Source organism: Phalangium opilio, unplaced genomic scaffold (genome assembly GCF_054372755.1).
Source record: "Phalangium opilio isolate 3A_F unplaced genomic scaffold, DU_Popi_V2 ptg000063l_1, whole genome shotgun sequence".
NCBI classification, from domain to species: Eukaryota; Metazoa; Arthropoda; class Arachnida; order Opiliones; family Phalangiidae; genus Phalangium; species Phalangium opilio.
The window spans coordinates 461,706-482,565 of NW_028324180.1; the positions used below are offsets into that span (position 1 = coordinate 461,706).

At 38.3% G+C, this 20,860-nt stretch overlaps 1 protein-coding gene across 1 annotated transcript; it reads left to right on the top strand.

Annotated features, from left to right (window-relative positions):
* Positions 1-7,379: 7,379 nt before the first annotated feature.
* On the top strand, positions 7,380-8,970 carry LOC149662107 (uncharacterized). Its single transcript, XM_089842264.1, has 3 exons — positions 7,380-7,823; positions 7,901-8,239; positions 8,302-8,970. Exons 1-3 carry the CDS (start codon positions 7,380-7,382, stop codon positions 8,968-8,970), a joined length of 1,452 nt encoding a protein of 483 aa, XP_089698390.1.
* Positions 8,971-20,860: the final 11,890 nt, after the last annotated feature.

The window sequence follows — 20,860 nt, forward strand, 5'->3', positions numbered from 1 at the left end:
AAATTGGACTCCAAAGTCGTTCAAATTGGACCGCAAATGAATTGAAATTGGACTCCAAAGGCGTTCAAATAAGGCGTTCAAATGTGGCTGTAAAGGCGTTCCAATTGGGCTGTTAAGGCGTTCCAATTGGGCTGTTAAGGCGTTCCAATTGGGCTGTTAAGGCGTTCAAATTGGACTGTAAAGGCGTTCAAATTGGACTGTAAAGGCGTTCAAATTGGACTGTAAAGGCGTTCAAATTGGACTGTAAAGGCGTTCAAATTGGACTGTAAAGGCGTTCTAATTGGACTGCAAAGGCGTTGTAATTGGACTGCAAAGGCGTTGTAATAGGAATTCGCTGGCTTTTACAATTATCGCCTTTAGACGTGAAAATAATCGATTGAAGTATTTAATAAAAAAATTCTTTGCTAAAAACAGATACGATGGGAAATTTTGATTTAACAAATCTGTTTAAAAATTTATTCTTAAGAAAGTTTGTTAATGGCCGTTACAATGGGGACAGAATACTTCGTAACGTCAATTTTAAAAATTATCTTTTGAAAATACTCCAAAGTCTTTGATATTTCCTTAGGGTATACCATTTGAAATGCATAATATCCCGCAAATAGGGACGCTATGGCCATTACTATGGAATCCACCTCAAATTTTACACTTTCAATGTGGAGTTGAAATGTTGAAGAACATAGGTCTTCATTATAAAAAACCACAGTTGGCGTGCTTGTCTCTGCTTCCTAAACCAAAACGGGTTCACCAATAAAAATTCGAAGATTAGTTTTTCATTCTATTACGAAATATAATACACATATAGGTACTTACTCCAACGGCAAACCAGTATTTGAAATCATCGTTAAATATTGAGGGCATGAGAAGAAGACTTGCCATAATTTCTCTCTCTGAAAGAAGTGAATAGTCAGCTTTTACATTAAATTCATATAAGCTTTAAAAACCTGGCTATATTTTATATTATCATAAATAAATAAAACATTTCCCTTTATGATTACCTTCAAGGGCGATGCTGCTTAAAACGTCTTCACTATTTTTTAGTAAAGCATGAACTTTTTGATTGCATGCGTTTTTAGATTTTCTGGTTAATGTGATAACGCGTTTTGAAATCTTCTTGAAATGATGCAATAGAATCTTCTCAGCAGATGGCCTTAAATTTTTTAAACGGATTAACTCCTTTATGAGCTGCAATAGAAAAAAGTTTGAAGTGGACAGCATTTAACTCTGACAACTAAATTTTATCAAGTCGTCTGCTTGATTCTCCCTTTGAAGGGAATTTTTTACCTGATTGTTTTCAATCAAGATGGGAAACTTTTCAATCAAAGTATTAACTTTAAAGGCAAAGGAAAGGTTTGGACGATATACTGCAGTTCGAAACATCTTTTCCTCTACTACACTTTCGTCTCTGCATGCCATAGTTTTTTGCAATTCCTTATTGAGAGCCTTAATATGGCATTGTATAGACTCTTCGTCTTCTGCCACTTCCGAAATCATCTTTAAAAGCAAAATAAATTATATAAGGAACTTATGCATAAAAATCGTTTAAAAATATGACCTACCAGACAGGTTGGCCTTTTTGCTTTAACCTTCTTAGCTGGGTTATTGGCAGACTCTGGAATATTTTCTGGAGCCTCGGGTAAAGGCCTCTTTCGGGCAAAACATCCCTTCATTGCTTTTATTTCTGGTACATTTGGATTATTTAGACGCTCATGTCGAAACTTATTCTGTAGAGCTGTAATCCAACTACCCTTTTAAAATAATGGTAATTAATTTGAGATTTTTAACACTTTAAAATATATATCAATATCCACCCATAAATATTCAATTGCTAATTTGGTATGGCGCTTGGGTGGTGGGGTATAAATTAGGGATGCACCGATATATCGGTTACTAATATATCGGCCGATTTATCGGCCTATCTTTTTCATATCGGTATCGGCCAATATCGGCTTCGTGTAAACCGATATTTCCAGGAAAAATTTGACAAGAAATAAAGTACTCAATGAATACTAATTGAAACACATCAAACAAATTTATGCCCACAATTTAACATTTGCCTTTAAAAATGCAAGGTTTTCCACAATCTCAGTTTTATGCCGTTGTTAACGACTATGAGAAAGTAATTTCCCTAGTTTCCCAAACCTCCCGCAGACAATCGAAGTCGACAATGACGCTCTCTAATGTCTTTGGTGTCACTAATTTACATTTTGAACTTTTCACTTGTGGTCCATAAGTCTGCTTATAACGCTACTTCATGTTGAACATACAAGGAAAGAAGCTGCATTTTTACTAAAATCCAAGCAAGGATTTAACTTAGACCACACCATTTTAAGGACGGGGGTTAAGGCTAAAATAAGTATCGGTACCACATTAAACGAAAAAGATGTCACACGTGTCTCTAATAAAACAAAGTAAAAACGTAAATGGTCCTAAATAATGCTGATTCTAATCTTGGAAACGATATTCATGGGGACATATTATTTTTTTATGGGCCGATAATATCGGCCGATATATCGGCTACGAATTTCCGATATATCGGCCGGCCGATATATCGGCTGTACCCATATCGGTGCATCCCTAGTATAAATCAAGCTCATACGCTTATTCACCTCTATCTGTCCAACAATACACCCTCCCTGTTGCCATGCCGGCTCAAATTTATTGGTGGATATTGATAGACTCGTGATTTTATGTACATAGCCGCTAGTGCCAGTCAGCCTGTCTCTCAAAAATGGATATTTCTCAATCAAAGCTTCTCCTATGTTCTGGTAATCACGCCCAGTAGGGTACCTAGAATATATAAAAATTTATAGGGTATTTGTTCTTAAGAATGAGTTCAAAATAGCGAGTAAACTGAACGTATAATATTGTGACGGCCAATTTCGCTAGGCATTAGTGAAACTAGTCATTAAGATATATTTTCAATTTAATAAAAATCTTACCAAGTATATTTGTTAACATCCTCGAACAAGGTTTTTACCACTTGAGTTGAAAATTTTCGCTGGAATATTTTCGAATACTTGTTTTTAATGAGGTCCATCACAACTCTGCTTAAACTTGGAACAACATATATCCTTGGCAGTTTTGATAACATCGGGCAGTGTCCAGTATCATCGGATGGCAGTCCAGCTCCTCCGTTCCCACTTTCGATTCCTCCGTTCCCACTTTCGACTCCTTCGTTAACACTTCCGACTCCCGATGGTCCGGCTTCAGAGGGCCTATGATTCAAACGTACATTAGTATACCTTAAATTGAACTAAATTGATACTTTCTAACAATATCTTTTAAACTGATGATTTGTTTGGGAAATTGAAACTTTGTTTTGTCTGCAGAGGACTAAAATACAACACATTACGATTTCTAAAATCATTTTCAAATTAAACATAAAAGAAACTTACTCATTATGCAAAACAGCCGTTTCTTTTTTCTTCTCCAATGTTAAGTTTAGTCCAGATCGTGGTCCACCCACTCTTTGAAAATATCATTTTCAAATACTTGGACGATTTTAATCGAATCTAAATTAAATAAATCTTGCAGCTTCTTTTGAAATTCTTCTTTTGTGGATAGTTCGTTGCATTGAAATTTTTTTTTACTTTCTTCACATGTCACATGGTACAGAAGTAGAGTCATTCTATAACAATTCAGTCTTGGTTAATTAGTTTATGGTTTAGACACACAACATTTTTTTGACCCAGCCTATATATTTGCAAAGGCCAGCTGTCAATTTCGTCACCAGGATTCATATTGTGCCATTTTTTTCTTCGTTTACAGTGTATGCATTATAGTGTTCTAAATATTTTCTACAGTGAACAATTCTACCACACATATGCCATAATTCGTTAATTTTAACCATGTAATATATCCTTAGGAAAACGCACTCGTCTTTACAATTTAAAGGGTATAAATAGCCTACTTTGTAACATACGGAATTGTAACATACTTCCAAGGAAATCAGTTCAACATTGGATTCAAAGTTTATAAATTTCTTAAGTATAATTTTTAGTCTCTGTGGTAGTTGATCAAATTTCAAGTTGGAAGGTTACATAATCGCCAGTTTCTAAACCGTTTGCACTACTTTGCTCCCAGCATTGGAGAAACTGGTGGCGTTTACCAAGTGTGGAACTAATGTTTCTAAAATTTCTAGACATGCTTGCGATATATTTAAAGTATTGGTGTTTAGCCTCAAATCGCATAAACCATAGACGGATTAGAGGTCCATACATTCTAATTAATCTCGGATAGTGAATAAGATAATGCATTTTGGGTGTAAAGGTTGCATCAGGAATTTCTTTATACATCTCCATAAATTCAATTATTCGATCATACAAGTACGGTAGCCAGTTCAAATTTACTACAGGAACTGTTATTATTTCTGAAATTGTTGATAGGGCTAAAAGCATGGGCCAAAATATATCATCATACGGAACTGAAGAACCAAAAATTAAAGGAAAAAAATGAATGAGGGTTTTTTTTTAGCTGCGGTACCAATTAAAGATCCTTTTCCTTTGAGAACGTGTTGGGATATGGGTACACTTTTGTAGAGATGGGCCGATACCAGTTTAAACCGATACCGATATGATCCGATACTTGGGAAACCGATACGTACCGATACCGATATTTTACCCGATCCTTCGATTAAACCGATATCAAACCGATACCGATATGGTATCGTATCGGCCCATCTCTATAGATGATTCTCGATCCAATTTCGGTACTTGAGACTATAAAACTGGCTTATCATACGAAAAACCCATTTTAGACACTAGTTACGTTATCCAAAAATAGATGAAAAACTGTGCTGTCTCAGAGTTTAGGTCTTAAGTATTTATTTTCTTCAAAAAATATCGGTTCATTTTTAACCGATACCGATATATCGGTTAAAGCCAAATATCGGTACCGATACCGATATGGTATCGGTATCGGTATCGGCCCATCTCTACACTTTTGTTTTTTAAATGCAAACTATCATAGGGAAAATTTTGTATATTCTCATTAACTCCATCTAAGTCTAAAAAACCTGATTTGATAATGTGGCATATAAGAACTTTCATTACTTTTGGCGCTACTCCTTCGAAAAAGTCATGCATGAGGTCAGGAGGAAGTGATTCCGTAACTTTAAAATGTGGAAGAATAGCAAATGGAGAGGGACCTTTAACTCCGTAGATAGAACAGTTGTCAGGGTTATCTAGAATTGCATCTTAGTGATAAGCGTGTACAACTTCATTTCTTACAATCATGTTTTTCTCTTCGAAACAATGAGAAATGTTTTCTTTTTTCGTCATACAGTATCTACAAATACGGCCGGTAGAGAAAGATTGCATAAAACCTCCGATACTGTGACTTGAAAGGTTATCACCCGAAATAGAAGCTAATCCACCTTTAATCATCATTCCCTTAAAATCAAAGCCACATGTCTGTAAAATTTCTAAATCATCTAAGAGTGGCTTTAAAATCTTACTATAACCGTATTTTTTTACTAACGGGTGCCTAACAACCAAAGCTAATTTAATGCAGCTCAGCTTACTGCGATATAAAGGATTCAAGTTTCCAAGCATAAAATAAATAAGGGTAACCTTATGTTTCCCTCGTTTAGCTCCCAATGGATTGTTTAACTCGACTTCATCCAAATAGAAATGAAGCCTCAAGTAGCGGGGATTTTTAGAAAATAGGCTGTGGCTTTCACAAATTTCACCATCATCAAAATCAGTGATTAAATGCGAATTATTCTCCTTTTTCTCTATTGTGATTTCCCTCCAAACATCATAATGAGAAAATAAATGTCTAAGGACTGATGTTATAGGTACATAGCTAAATCCATTTTTATATGTCTTTCCACCAATTCTTTCGGTTCCCAGAATAAACTTCACGGGCTCAACTAAATTTAAATTTTGTCTACAATACTTTTCCAGAAGAAAGTTGCTTTTAACAACCCCTAAAACAGTTCGCCATATTTTAGAGGCATATATTTCACTAATAGTTTCATTATCCTTATTTGACGCTGTAAATTTCATACAGGCCTCAATGCAATTTTCCAGTAATCCAGCAAAACTATTGGAAATACTAGTAGATACATTGAGAGGCAATTTGTGATGTTCGCGGAGCTCAAGTATCATTAAAGCAGCCTCTTTCTGTAAATTGTTTAGAGCGTTCTCATATTCAACCTTTTTGGTTTGAAAATTTGCTTCGTTGTCTATAACCTCATTATTATCATTGATACAGTCATAGGGCTCGGACTCCGTTATACATTATCTGAAATTATAGATATTGAGATGTATATATTATTTATAAATATAGCGGAACGAATAATGCTAATGAATACGTTATCTACAAACAATAACATATGTATATATAAGACCTTAGTTGATAATCAATTGACATTGTTAGTATACAACATTAGCGCTAGATATTTATATTCCCGTATAATATTGGCAACTGATAAAGATAACATATTTGTTCATATTGACTCTTTTCCATAACCATTCATACAAGCTTTATTTCTGAAAGTAGTCTCTCACAGACAATATATAGCAACGTTACCGTTACTAACGTATATCTATGAGAGGCTTAATTTAATTCCGTGCCTATATAGGACCTGGCTTTGTTTAATATTTACAAATATGCTTCAAGATGACATCAGTCGTTACAGCTGTTAGCGACGAAACTCGTGTTTCACTACGAAAGGGTTGTCATTTTACGACTTTCATTACTCTTAGCTTGATTCCCTGGTGTTTTAATGATAAATTAAACCAAGACGTTAATGAAATAACGTGTGTTTTTGGTATCAAAAATGATTTGAACGAGATAGCCTCTCAATAACATTTTAAACCTTCAGTCTTAGAATTGGATTAACACAAGAGATCCAAAGAGTGTCAATGGATGTCTGTGCGCAGGACGAACGTTACAAACGCGGTGGGTAACTCTACTTTCAGAAACTGACAAGTATTTAAACACACTTAGGTTTACTTATAAATATCGGTGCCACAACAATAATAATAGAGCTTAAGTTACGTGGATATTCTTATCAGCTATGCATAAGAGTTCTTTTAGTTAAATCATAAGTTTATAACTTATCGTAGATAAGTATGACAATTAGGAAATTTTCTTAATGAGAGCTTGTCTTAGAGCAGATGATAGTGTGACGTCAGAAATTTCTGAATAATGCCCCCTAGAGGAATATCCGTTAACTAAAAAGGTGTGGCTATGGCGGAGGGATACAACAATGAAATTTATTTTGAGCAGACGAACTGTCGCGAATATTTGGAAACGTCTGTTTTTAAGCAGTGACGGATGCGGTAGTAAGTTAATTCCCATTACTAGAATTACATTTCAATGAAGAAGACGTAATTTGTTATTATAATTAACTCGTATTTTAACAGAAAATGAGCATTAAAGTGGAAGACGTTCTTCAAAACTTAGAGTTAGCTGTAAACCAAAATTTCCAGTCCAAAGCTATCAAAAATATTTTTGAAGATCTGAAAAAAACTGATAAATTGAAACCTCTTATAGAATATTTAATAACATTGTTTTTGATAACATTAGATAACCATAAACCTAAGGGAAGTACAAAGTCAAAAGTTAAAAACTGTTCCTCACAACAAAACGGCTTGCAGGCGCGTTTAGCTTGGACGTTAGTGGTTCGGAACAACTTCAATGATCTCAAAGAGAAACTGGGATTGGAAAGTCATTCCGCAAACGTTCAAAACGATTATTTACTCCTTCTCTCTTGCTGTTCTGAGGAAGTATTTTTCACGTGGTGTAAAAACCGAAGGAAAGATTTGGAAGCCCAAAACAATTCCAAAAACACATCAAGTTCATCAACCACAGTAAGTACTGTCAAAGAGATAAATGTGATGTGGTAAGGTATCTCAAATTAAATGAATAAAATTGTGATATTTTTAAGACGAGCCAAATGTATGAAAGATCTCTGATGACCATTGGAGGAGGATGTATTGGTGAAATATGGAAAGTGGCCAAAAAAAGAACCTTGTTTGGGAAGAAAATGGAATTAAGCAGCGAACAGCGAAAAACCTCCCAAATTTTATGGGATTGCAGTTTAAAAATAAGACAGACTTCACAAGAGAAAGCAGCAATAGAATTTTCAGGGATAGGGATGAGAGACACTGGAGGTTATTTTATCCCGAAAGACGTCCTAAACCCTTATCTCAATAAGCTGAATGAGTTATGCCGAGATATTTTATGTCCCGAAGGTGTGAAAGCCCATGGGCATAAAATTTTAAAGGTAAACAGACTTGTGTATCTTTAATACTCAAATTATTAATTAGGTTTTACTCCTCATTTTAGGTTGTTTTTGACAGAGTCAGAACTCACAAAGTCGAACTTGAATCATGTTTTTTAAACTGTACCAACGGAATATTGCCTGAAGAAAAGGCAAAGATCTTTCTAGTTGAATGGCAAAGGAAATTTACCCACGCTCTCTCGAACGAATTCGTAACTGCCAGAGATGCATTGAGATCAGAGAAGAAGAACGAAGCATCAAAAGGATGCGGCAGTTTAAGAGACGATTTGTACTGTCTATCAAATAAAGGGAAAAGCAATGATAGAAAGAATGAAAGGACCCCCAAAAGAAAAACAGTAGTAAATATTTCTGGGAAAGGAAACAGCTCCTCAGCAGTTTCTTCGTTGAATGAAACCCCCCAAAAAAGAAGAACCATCAAGCGCCCCAAACGAGAAAGGAATTTGTTTAATGAAGAACAGAAAGTGGAATCTACGGCAGACATAAACAGTTCAAGAAAACCAATTCTTGAAATTCAAAATATTGACGTTCCTGATAATGAACAAACCGTTAATGATAATCAGGAAACCCAATTTCCTAAATCAGATGCAAAAAGGAAACGTAAGCCCTTTAGAGAAGTTCCTAAAAATGAAATTCCGCAAGAGTCAACGCTTTCAGCAAAAGAATATATTCGAGTCAAGCGGCAAAAAAAGGTTCCTAGTCGTTACTTAGATTAAAGTATGTAATAAGTTCAAAATGTAATTATTTAATATTTTGTTACCTATTGTTACGATTACATGTGATAAGATATTAGGTCCAAACATTATTAAGACATCGTTTGATTTAAGTATACCCTAGTCAATAATTAAATTTCCCGTAATGTTAAAAATAATAAAACCAATTTTTATTACGTAGTGAACTGTTGTTTAATCACGTACTTTTATTATTTCTAAATTAATAAAAATACGTGATTAAACAACAGTTAACTACGTAATAAAAAGGGGTTTTATCATTTCTAACATATTTCAAGTATGCTACGCAATTAAATGTTTCTTGTTTCAAAGAATATTGTGATAAGACGATACGTCAAAACTCGGCAATTAATACTTAGAAGTGTATAATGACATGTGATAATGTTACATCCACAGTTAAATAAAATTATTGCGACTAAATTATGTTTGTCGAACCAACTGACACTCTAATTTAATTATGCTTAAACTTTTAATAAGAAAAAACGATATAGTTCATAAAGATAAAAACTGAAGTTTATTTTAAAAATACTCGAAACAAATTTTCCAACTACTCGATACTCGATTCGAGTACTCGAGACTCGGCTCGATACTCGATAAGTGAAAATATCAATACTCGAGACTCGACTCGAAACCAAAAATTTAAGGCTCGCACAGCCCTATTACTCAGTGGCAAAACCCCTTCTATTTATTTTAGAATTTTAGCATCTTCCATAGAAAATAGATTCTATTTATTTACCAACCATTTCCAACTAAAATGTGTATGAATTTAACCACTGTCATTCCACAATGGTTTTTTCCGTCCATTCCCGATCCGAATATGTGATATTACTAGAAAAGCCTTCCATTCCCACGGTTTTCGATGGCTACCGCGGTAAATGGAAATTTACCGTTTCCATGCAGCTGTCTAGTTTCTTGGGTTGAAAAGTTTCCAGGTTGTCAAATACAGCCAAATATAAGCCTCAGTAGGTGCCTTTGTCAAACCGTACTTGGTTTAGTGGCTTTGGTTGAGAAGTGTTTCATGTTTATCAGAATACAATCAGATTCAAATGTACTCCGTTTAGTGTAGCGCTTGGAGCCTTTTCGCACTTTAAATTCTTTAAGTTTACAGTTCCTAAGAACTTGAAGTAGTTAGGCCTAATGTGACTATTTTGAAATGAAAATGGAAAAGCACCAAACTTGAAAGACCTTAAGTTACGTTTTCATTCACTTTGTCAGTCACTACTTGGTTCTGTACCGGAAAATAAATACCTCGTTAATGAAATTGTGGTTAGTTCTTCATGTATTGTAATAGATGTACATAGTACTTCTCTTCGAGAGAAGTGTACCACAAAGCGGGGTAATTGTAACATGATTGTTCTCAACATCAGAATATTTGGAGCAAGGTTATCAAACCTAATCACTTACGCGATATAAAGTTTACTCGTCATTACTCTATTAGGGCTTAACTATTTGAAAAGCCGCGCTTGTGGATTTTTGTCGCGCGTCAAGACGAGGTTTCTGAGGTGATTGCTGAGGACTTAGTGTACGCTTATGGAATGCACTAGATCCATTATTAATTAGTCAAACCTAATTTAAAACATTTAAAATTATTTTAAAACATATTTACAAAAAGGAGCATAAACTTTAGTAACATAACTCAGCTGACTTGTACATCGCGTACTGCATGAAGCTAATTAACTTTAACCAAATTGGCCTGAGAAGTACTTAACACTAGTGAATTTAACCATAAGTTTATAACTTATCGTAGATAAGTATGACAATTCGGCGGTTTTACATGCATTTTGGTTAATGAGAGTTTGTCTGAGAACGATCATACAATATTTGGACCACTGACGTCTCCCTAAATGTAGCACACTCTATATATTCTTTGTATTGAATTTTGATTCGCCCTAATCAAGTGACGCATGGTCTTCACGTGGGCCCTACGTTTCCTATTTCAACCAATAACGAGGTAGCCGATCTACTTTTCTTAGGTGTGGGGAGTGGGGAAGGTGGAAGTGCGCGCAACGGCGCTGCTGCTTATCCGAGTTAAGAGTACGGCACGGAATAATTTTCGGGTTATTTTAGTTAGTAATTATACAAATGAGTCAAAACAAGGGTACTCAGCATAATTATTATGCATCAATTTCGAAGAAAAATGCAGGATCGCAAACTAAGAAAGTTTCAACTTATAAAGCGTTCGACGATTATGATTGTGTGCAAAGGCTTAACGAGTCAGTAACTTTAGCTTCCCAGGTTGTCGTGAAGAAAAATATTAAGTCCTCCGAGTCACAGGTATGTTTTTAAAAAGAAAACATTTAGTAATTATACGATTTTTATATCAAAAGTTTATGAGAACCTATTTAAAATAGACAGATTGTATTTTGAGTTGCCAATTAGAAGAATTCAACGCTAGTTTTGCCAATCAATTTAAGACCTTGGTCTCTTCATTTACCTCGTTAACTTGGGCCGAAAGAAAATCTTTGGATCCTAAGCTGGTAAAGTTATTTCCTTAGATTATCATACTAGGATTGCTTTTATTAAAATGAGCTTGTTTTGTTTTTATATTGACAGCGTTTTATCGAAGTTTTTAGAAAGGATGATTATGAGCCTGATTTGTTTTGCGAGGCTGCGAAATATGTGCTTTCTTGGGATGGGTATTTGAAATTTCACGTGGTTTTCAAAGGGCTAGTTCGTGAGGTTTGTGTTCTGAGAGGTGAAGAACTGGATTCAGATGTGGTGTCGCAACTACTGTTTGAGTTTTCTTCGAAAGATTACGTACTTTGTCAGGGGCTTGGAAAAGAATCTATCGAAACTATACCGAAACTAGTTAAACCCCCTGAGAAGCTTGTGAAGCATTTATACCCAAAGGAGCATTTAATTTCGTTGGATTGTCCAGTTTGGTTTAAAAAACCAGGAAACGCTAATGGGCCACATCAAAACGTCTGCACTGCTTGCAAAAATCTTATGACCTACGTGAGACTGTGTCTAAAGAGAAGGATAGAATCCAACAAATCACCCAGCCGAAAAAGAAAAATGAACCCTTCATCCACAATCCCTGAGAAATTCCTATCACCTCAAAGTTTGAATAGGAAGAAGCGTAGACAATGTTTTCGATTTCAAAACCTAAAGGCAAAAACGTCCAAAATTGAAGCTAAACTTCAGGCGTTTCAAATATCTTTAAAATCAAAGCAACACAAAGAGATGAAACAGATAACATCTGCCATAAATAGCCAGTTCTCTACTGCGCTTGATGATGCTTTGGGCGCTGAGACCTTAGAGAATAAAGAGAGACGAAAGCAGCTTAGGGAAATCTGGGAGAAAGACTGTGCAATGCATTTGGAAAAAGAAAAAGTAGAATATGAAGCTGACCAAACTAGAAATGGTATGGTTTTATTTCATAACCATTAGAGTTTAAGCCACCAATAAAAATCGTACATTGGACGCTAACGTCTGAGACGATCTCCAGTGTTTCTCTCAAAAATTTGTTAAGTAAATGAACGGTCCAAAGGGATTGATGGGAACAGGGTTGGACAATTCCGTATCGTCTTCCTCAGATTCAGAGGAAGAACTGGAATCGTCAGGGTGAGATAGAGGAGAGGTTGGAGGGAGAGACTTCTCCCTCGAGCTCCTATCAGGAGAGGAAGGTGGATAAAGGTCTGGCGGCATCCGATTCACTCGGAAGACCGCGGGAGAATCTGAGAATAAGTTGAATGCGTCTGGCTCAGATTCCTCAGGTAGATCAGAGACTTCTGGGAAGGACTCTGGAACTTCTTCCGACGGGGAAGAAGAGGATCCATTGGAGGATGAAGATGAGGGTTGATTGTTCCTCGTTTCTTCTCCAGACGATTCGGTTTGCGTTTCTTGGTCTTTCAACATTCGTTGTCTTCGTTCTCGTCGAGTCTCACGACGTTCGTCACCGGTACTGACTCCAGCGTCCTGAAGTACAGGTATGGACTGTGACGAGGTAGAACTTGAAAAGGAACTGCTTGAAGTTGAGGATGACTGGCTTCCGTCCGGTTGGTAGACATCTTTATTTGACCAATACAGCTTTAAATGAGCGATATTCTCGATTCCTTTCTTTTCTCCGGTTTCTGGGTCTTCTAATTGATATCGCAATCTGTCGATCTTCTTAGCGATTTTGTAGGGACCATCCCATTAGGGACATAACTTAGCGGCGACATCACGTGCCGCTTGAGACAAGGGATGCGTCTCCTTCCAGACAAGCGCACCAACGGGAAATTCAATTCCTTCCCGCCTTTGATCGTAGTAGCGTTTCTGGTGTGCTTGCGCTTTCTTGGCAAGTTCTTTAGACAAAGCAAGTTGCTTCGCTAAAGCTGAGAGCGATGCGGACCTTTCAACAAAGTCCGCTACTGGCATACCCACGTCTAAGTCCCAGGGAAATCTCGGTTCCCTACCCATGTTAAGGTAGAAAGGAGTTCTTCCTGTTGTGGTATGTGTAGTCGAGTTGATGGCGAACTGGAGAAAGGAGTTCTTCCTGTTGTGGTATGTGTAGTCGAGTTGATGGCGAACTGGATAAATGGTAAGTTCTCGTCCCATCTTCGGTGATCTCGACCAACGAACATCGAAATAATTTCTCCCAGAACTCTGTTTGTGCGCTCCACGATGTTACTCTGTGGATGATACGGAGTGATGTATCGTGGTTTGACTTTGAACATCTTGAGAATGTTCTTCCAAAGTTGTGTCCCGTTGTCGCTTACGATGGCTTTTGGACATCCGTAGCGAACTATCATGGAGACGAGTTTCTTCGCGCACGTTCTGGCGGTAATGTTCTTCATCGGGTACAGTTCGACAAATTTGGTAGCATAGTCCTTGAACACCAGGAGGTATTTGTGATGGTGACAGCTTCTTGGTAGAGGTCCCATTATGTCCACTCCCAGCAAATCAAATGGCTCAGTAATGGCCGTAGGTTGCATGAGACCTGGACGTTTTCTATTGCTGGCCTTGTGCATTTGGCACAAAGGACATCCGCGGACGTACTGGGTAACGTCCTGCCTTAACGATGGCCACCAATATCTGGCTCGAACCTTATCGAAGGTAAGATCTCGACCTCGATGTCCAGGTAGAGGGTGGTCGTGAAATAAGCGGATGGCGTCTCGCCGGAACCGCTGTGGCAAATAGATTTTCGTTGGTTGTCTACCATAGGCCTTTCGATATAGGACATCGTTCTTCATCTCGTAGTATCGATGTCCTTGAGGATTGTCTCCGGATAACTGGACTATGATGTCATTAATGGCTTGTTCCTCTTGTTGGGCTTTTCGCACTTCTTCCAGCGTGAAAGAGTGGTACAAAGCGTGATTGGCGGGAGGAGCTAATCCGCTACTGCTTGATGACGAAGTCGACCTCATTGAAGAGGATTCCGCTGGACTGGAATCTTCTGACGATGACGGTGAAGTCATGTCCTCCAAAGACATGGCTAATAGAGAGACAGGCGCTCTTGATAATGCGTCCGCAACCTTGTTCTCAACTCCCTTCCTGTGTATGATCTTGAAGTCATACGTCTGCAAGTACATTGCCCAACGAACAAGTCGAGAATTTGGTTCTTTCAAAGTGAACAACCACTGTAGTGCCTTGTGATCGGTGATCACAGTGAACGGGATATTTTCCTAATATGGCCGGAACTTTCCAACTCCCCAATAGATGGCATGACATTCCTTTTCCGTGGTGGTATATCATCTCTGGACGTCGGTCAGTTGTTTACTGGCATAGGCGATAGGTACCTCGACGTCATCTTGGATTTGTGACAGGAAAGCTCCAAGTCCAGCGTCGCTAGCATCCGTTGTCAGGATACACGGCAACTTAGGGTTGTAAGCCGCTAAAGGAGGCGCTATGCGGATCGCATCCTTGATGGCCTGGAACGCTTCCTGGTGTTCTTTCTTCCACTGGAACGGAACGTTTTTCTTCTTGAGATGGTTTAACGGGGCAACGATTTTGGAATACTGCGGGATGAATCGTTAGTACCATCCCGCCATGCCCAGAAATCTTTGGATTTCTTTCACGTTCTTTGGGACGGGAAAGTCTACTATAGCCCTAGTCTTGGAAGGATCAATGTGAATCCCTCGTTCATTTACTATATGCCCTAACACGGTCGCTTCGCTTTGCGCAAAGCGACATTTCTTAGTCTGAAGCGTAAGTCCCGCTTCAGATAGTCGGTGAAAGACATATTTCAAGGCTTGTAAATGGCCTGCCCAAGTACTGGATGGAATGACGATGTCATCCAGATAGACGCAGATGGAAAAGTGATGTCCATCCCTGAAGACTTCGTCGATGAGTCGTTGAAACGACGACGGCGCATTGCATAGACCGAACGGAAGTACTTCGAACTCGTACTTCCCCGCATGCGTGATAAAAGCAGTCTTTGCTTTCGCCTGCGGATGACGATCTATCTGCCAATAGCCGCTCTTTAAGTCCAGTGCTGTGATGAACTTTGGGGCACCCATTTTCCCTAAGAGTTCTTCTATTCGCGGAAGCGGATACGGATCTTTCACGGTCACTTTATTTAAAGCGCGATAGTCGACGCAGAAACGTATCTTTCCGCATTTCTGGTGGACAAGTGCCACAGGCGACGCGTAAGGACTAACGGATGGCTTCACGATACCGTCGCGGATCATTTCGTGAAGGTGATCTTCAATTATCCGTTTTTCCTCGTCGCTAACACGATACGCGCGTTGACTAACGGGAACATCGGTGGTAGTGTGTATCTCGTGATAGACTAAGTTCGTACGTCCCGCTTTTTCCGAATATAGTTTTGAAAATCGTAAAAATAAAGTTTTTAAGTCTTCCTTCTGTTTAGGACTCAGTGTAGGCGACGCGACAGCTTGTTCAATATCCTCTATAATCTGAGGGGTCGGTGTCTTTAACCCAGGGAGATTTAACACGAATGGAAACGTCGTTCCGTCAATCTCACAAGTTTTTGTACCAAAGTCCAAAATGGCCCGATGTTTATACAGGGAATTTTTCCCCATAATAAAATCGTTTGGCAGTGAGGGAACTACGTGAAATTCCTGCTTTAGTTTTAACTGTCCTAAGCGGAAGTCTATTCGCGCGCGTCCCTTTGTAAAGGTATAACGTCCATCGCCTAACACTATACATTGAGTCTCTTCTTCTTCCGGAAGTACTAAGTCTGGTTTTAAAGTTCTGACTAAATGACGCCACTGATATAAGCTCATAAAACAAGCATCAGCGCCTGAATCTAGTCTAGTCGCGAAAGTCCCATGCGAACACACGGCGTCTATGGCCACAGGAGGATGAACCTCACAGCGACGCACATCCATTTCCATAAGGGGTTTTACTTTCTTCGCGCGGCGGGAAGACGATCCCCTTTTTGTCTTCCCGCTTTCGCGTTTTCCGAAGCCTGTCTTTGCGCGACTTCTTGTTTGTCCGGACAGGTTGTGGCATAATGCCCTAAGAGTCCGCACTTGTAGCATTTTACGCGACTTAAATTGTTTTGCTCTGGCTTAACTAGTGTAGGAATCTTTGGTCTATTGGTATTTCTTGCATTTGATGTCGCAACCTTTGATTTCGTACTTCCCCCCGGCGGTTTAGTAAAAACCGCGGCTGTGGGAGAATTTCTTCTCCCACTGGATTCACGCGGGGTAGACTTTGCCCTTTCAGTAGGATACAATGAGCTAGAAGGGGTCGCTCGTAAAATTTCTTCTGTTACGCGGCCCTTTTCTATGAAACTGCGCATTGTCCTTATGTTGTCGTTAAAGACATGGATGCGTATCTCGGGGAGGATGTTTTTCTTGCAAATACCAACTAGTTCAGAGTCAGTGTACGGAACGCGCAGGTTTTGATTCATCGCGGTAATACTGGCGATATACGCGTCAAAAGACACACTGTCGGATTGTTTAAATTGCGCTATTTCTAGGCGGAGGGATTCCTCCGCTCGTACCGAAAAGAAATAGTCTCTAAACGCGCCTTTTACTGTATGCCACGTTAGTACCTGATTTGACCTATTCATGTCTCTAAACCAGATTAATGCACGGCCCCTTAATATTTGGGGTAGAAGCGCGATAATGTCATTCCCTGTCATGCTGTGATATTCAGCGAATTCCGTCAAAGTCCGAAGGAATTCCGGCGCGCTTTCACCTTCAACACCACTAAATATTAAGTGAGGGGGTGGTTTTGGCCTATTTTTGGCGGCTGGTCTAGTGCCTACATTCGCTAACGTAGTCGCAAATGTTTGAATAGTTTGAATCAGAACATTGGATGCGGCACCTTGCAGTAGCGGCGGCGGAGGTGGGATTCCTCCTGCCGCTTGTCCTTGTCCATGCGTAGGACTAGTACCAAGGCTTGGAGGAGGAGTGTTCATCCTCGGGGGAGTATAGGGTCCCGGTAACTGCGCGTTGAGAGCCGCGAACAAAGCTTGCGGATCGGCGGGATTCATGACGCGACAGTTAGTTCAAGCAATGGCACAAGTAATGTACACAAGTACGCGTTTAAGAACAATTGGTAATGTTAGTCTTAACGAGTCCTGGCAAGCTCGCCACTTTATGTGACCGTAAAATTTAAATGTAGGAAAGGGGGCCTATTTTCACGGCTCACAAAGAATTTAAATTAAAACTAGCAAATTAAGAAGTTCCCAGGTTCCCGTTTAAAGGACTTATTGTCCATGACTAACAATATTTACCAATTGGCAAGTAGTCCATTATTGAAAGAAGAACGCAGCAAGTGATAGAACAATAATTAGTTTATTTTGGAGACAAAAAACGCGTCTTTACTGGATCGCGATTACAAACTGACTGCCGATAGACTACTGAATTTTTTACAGATTGTAGGCGGAGGTTTTTATTCCCGCGGAAAACGTTTTTTAATCAGTTTGACTGCAGTGGCTTCGGGACAATTTAACATTATGCAATTTATATGTAAAAAATGAAAAATGAACAAGCAGTCGACGGGGTTTTTCCCAGGGAAGGAGGTGCTTGGTGTGGACGGTTACAATGTTAATGCTGCAAGCCTTAGAGCCAAATTCATATAAACTAAATTTTTGAGTCTGACACAATAGTGATAAAATTTAGTACCTGGCTAAATGGTATCATAACTGTAAACTAGTCAATGCTTTAAAAGACTAGGGGTATTCATACCAGTTGTATGAATCCTATTCTGTTAATTATTGTAACTATGTTAAACCAAAGAGAATATACCAATTATCTTTGGTATAACAGAACAATAAAATATTTTCATTAAAATATGTGTAGTAAACTAGTAAGCTAATGACCAGAGTTCAGAAACTAACTCAAATACTTTAATTATCCATTTCTGTAGTTTAGCAGACGACATGCCCTGGTAAATGGTCATGGACCAGTTTATTTATTCCAAGCCAGGGGGTCACTGGCCCAATGTCCAGTTAAAAAAAAATCCAATATTTCCCACCCTGGTGTTTATAGTGTCTTTTCTTTAGCTAATTTCCAGCTCTGTTTTGGAATTACAAAATAGTAGTCTGCTTCGATTCATGCTACAAATCCCAACCCCAGGTCCCCAGGGCCTAGGTTTTACGCTGGTTAATACTGTATTCATCATGACTGTTTGTTGGCGCTTCTAGTTTTAAGTAAAAAATGGCATATCCAAATTATTATGGTTTAGAAATCAACGGTAGTTTTTTCACCCTGTGAAGAATTCAACTTCAAAATATTACAGGAAAGATGACAAAATGTTCAATGTGTTTGCCCTACGGCAGTTTAAAGAGTGGTGTTTACGTTAGCGCAGTTAATTCAACATTCTCAGAATCAGTCATACTGTGATGTTAGGTTATCATTTTATAAACTATTTGTTACCAACAGTGGGTTGTTTAATTTATAAGTAACAGTTGTGCTGGTTAATCCACCAGGGCAGTGTCGTTATATAATTTAATTAGTTAAATAATTTTCATGTTTACATCACAGATTCTCTCAATGTAACCACGTTAGAAACGGAGGGTTACGTTGTTTGCTATTTCCACAGTCCACATTGCCGTTTGTTTATTGGTTTAAATTCCTATGAATTGTATAGGTATTTGATTTAATTACTGGTATTCAAGCTAAACTATAGAATAACATCATTCATTAACATATTGTATAGATAATCTTTATGTTACCACAAACCTAGCACAGGATTGTTTAAATATGTAGTAAGTTTCTTAGAAGACTGATGTTCAAGAAATTATGATCAATAACTTATTTTGCTCAAACTAATTTATAAACAAATGTCGTCTTCTTAAGACAAAGCAACAACGTTTATCCTGTGTGGTTTCTTTTAGTAGGTGGCACTCTGTAGCACACGAAAAATATATTATATTATTTTATTTTAATGAATGCGCTTTTGATGTAACTTCCCCCCCCCCTTCCTCCATATTCCCAATATATACAATTTTACAATCACCAGTGGTTCCAGTGTATGGGTCATCTTAGCCGTCGCGACACACTCAGCCAATATTATCATATAGTTCGAAACCTTTTCACATTAGTGAACGGTACATGACTCTCCGGACTTGCCCGCCAACCTTAATAACCTAACACTATATAACATTCGTTATATAGCGGTTGTGGCTTGACACTCGCTAGCGCCTGAAGGACCGATCACTCAGTGTAATCGGTGTACATTTGTAAGTGAGTGGACCATTTTGGAAATTACATACAGATAATTAATAATTAACACACAGTTGTTGCTCCACCATTGAGGTCTTCTCTCTCTTTTGCCTAGAAGCACCGCTATAGGCAGTGAGAGTTAACTAGCGTCTTGCCTGTAGTGAACTTTGGCACAGTCTGGCAGTGACCCTGGGTGTCAGGGAGAATACCCCAATGGTTGGTGGCCTCGCCCCTGTGTGTTTTCCGAAATGGTCTTTATGCGTGCTAAAATGATTAGACGTAATACGTAACCGGTGTACAAGTAGCGCCAACAATGTAGAAAGGGGTGGTGACGTTTCAAATGAAGACTGAATTATGACCAAGAAATTCTAAAGCACGGAGGGGAAATTGCAGTACAGTCTTTTCTTCATTGAGGCGACAATAGAAGTGTAGCATTTTGATATACGAAATTAAATGCATAAATTCGTGCAACACCCTTGTTTGGCATCCACTATTAAATATTTACATTTTCCTTTCGAATTATGTCAAAGTTCACCTGCCCTTTTAAGAAAGTCAGTAGAATATTTCAAATATTCAATATTGACCCCTCAACACATACTCCCTTCAAAATAATTAATTTCATGATAAAATGTTTTCGGAAAATGTAATTTTTCTTGAAAAAGCGTAGATATGTAATTTTTTCAATTAAATTAGAGGGAATGGATCGATTAACAGCAAAATCAGTTGATTGAATTTTATATTAAATGGATAAAAATAACTAAAACAATTGCAAAATCTGAACTTCAGTCAAATGATAAACCTCACACATATCGTTTGTTTTTTCGGTCTTGGTCTAAACCAAGACGTTTTTTTTATAATAAAGAATAAAGTTGCTAAGGGTGGTTTTTATTGGTATATAACCATTGAACAGAATTCCATTGGAACTAAATTCCATTGGACCGAAATAAAAAATAAGTTGTTCTAATTGACCGAAGCTAGCCGGCTGTTCCCAATGGACCTAATTCCCATTGAGCAGACTTTCCATTCCTGTTGGACAGAAGTCTCGTTGGAGCGAATTTCCCATTGGCGCGATTTCGCATTTTATCGTATTCCCATTGAGCAGACTTCCCATTCCTGTTGGATAGAAGTCTCGTTGGAGCGAATTTCCCATTGGTGCGATTTCGCATTTTATAATGCTATATTTATTAAGGTCCTTGAAAAATAAACATGGGCCTTTTCCAAAATATTCTTATTTTCTAGGTTGGCCTAGGTTAGGTTAGGTTAGGTTAGGTTAGGTTAGGTTAGGTTAGGCTAGGCTAGGTTCGGTTAGG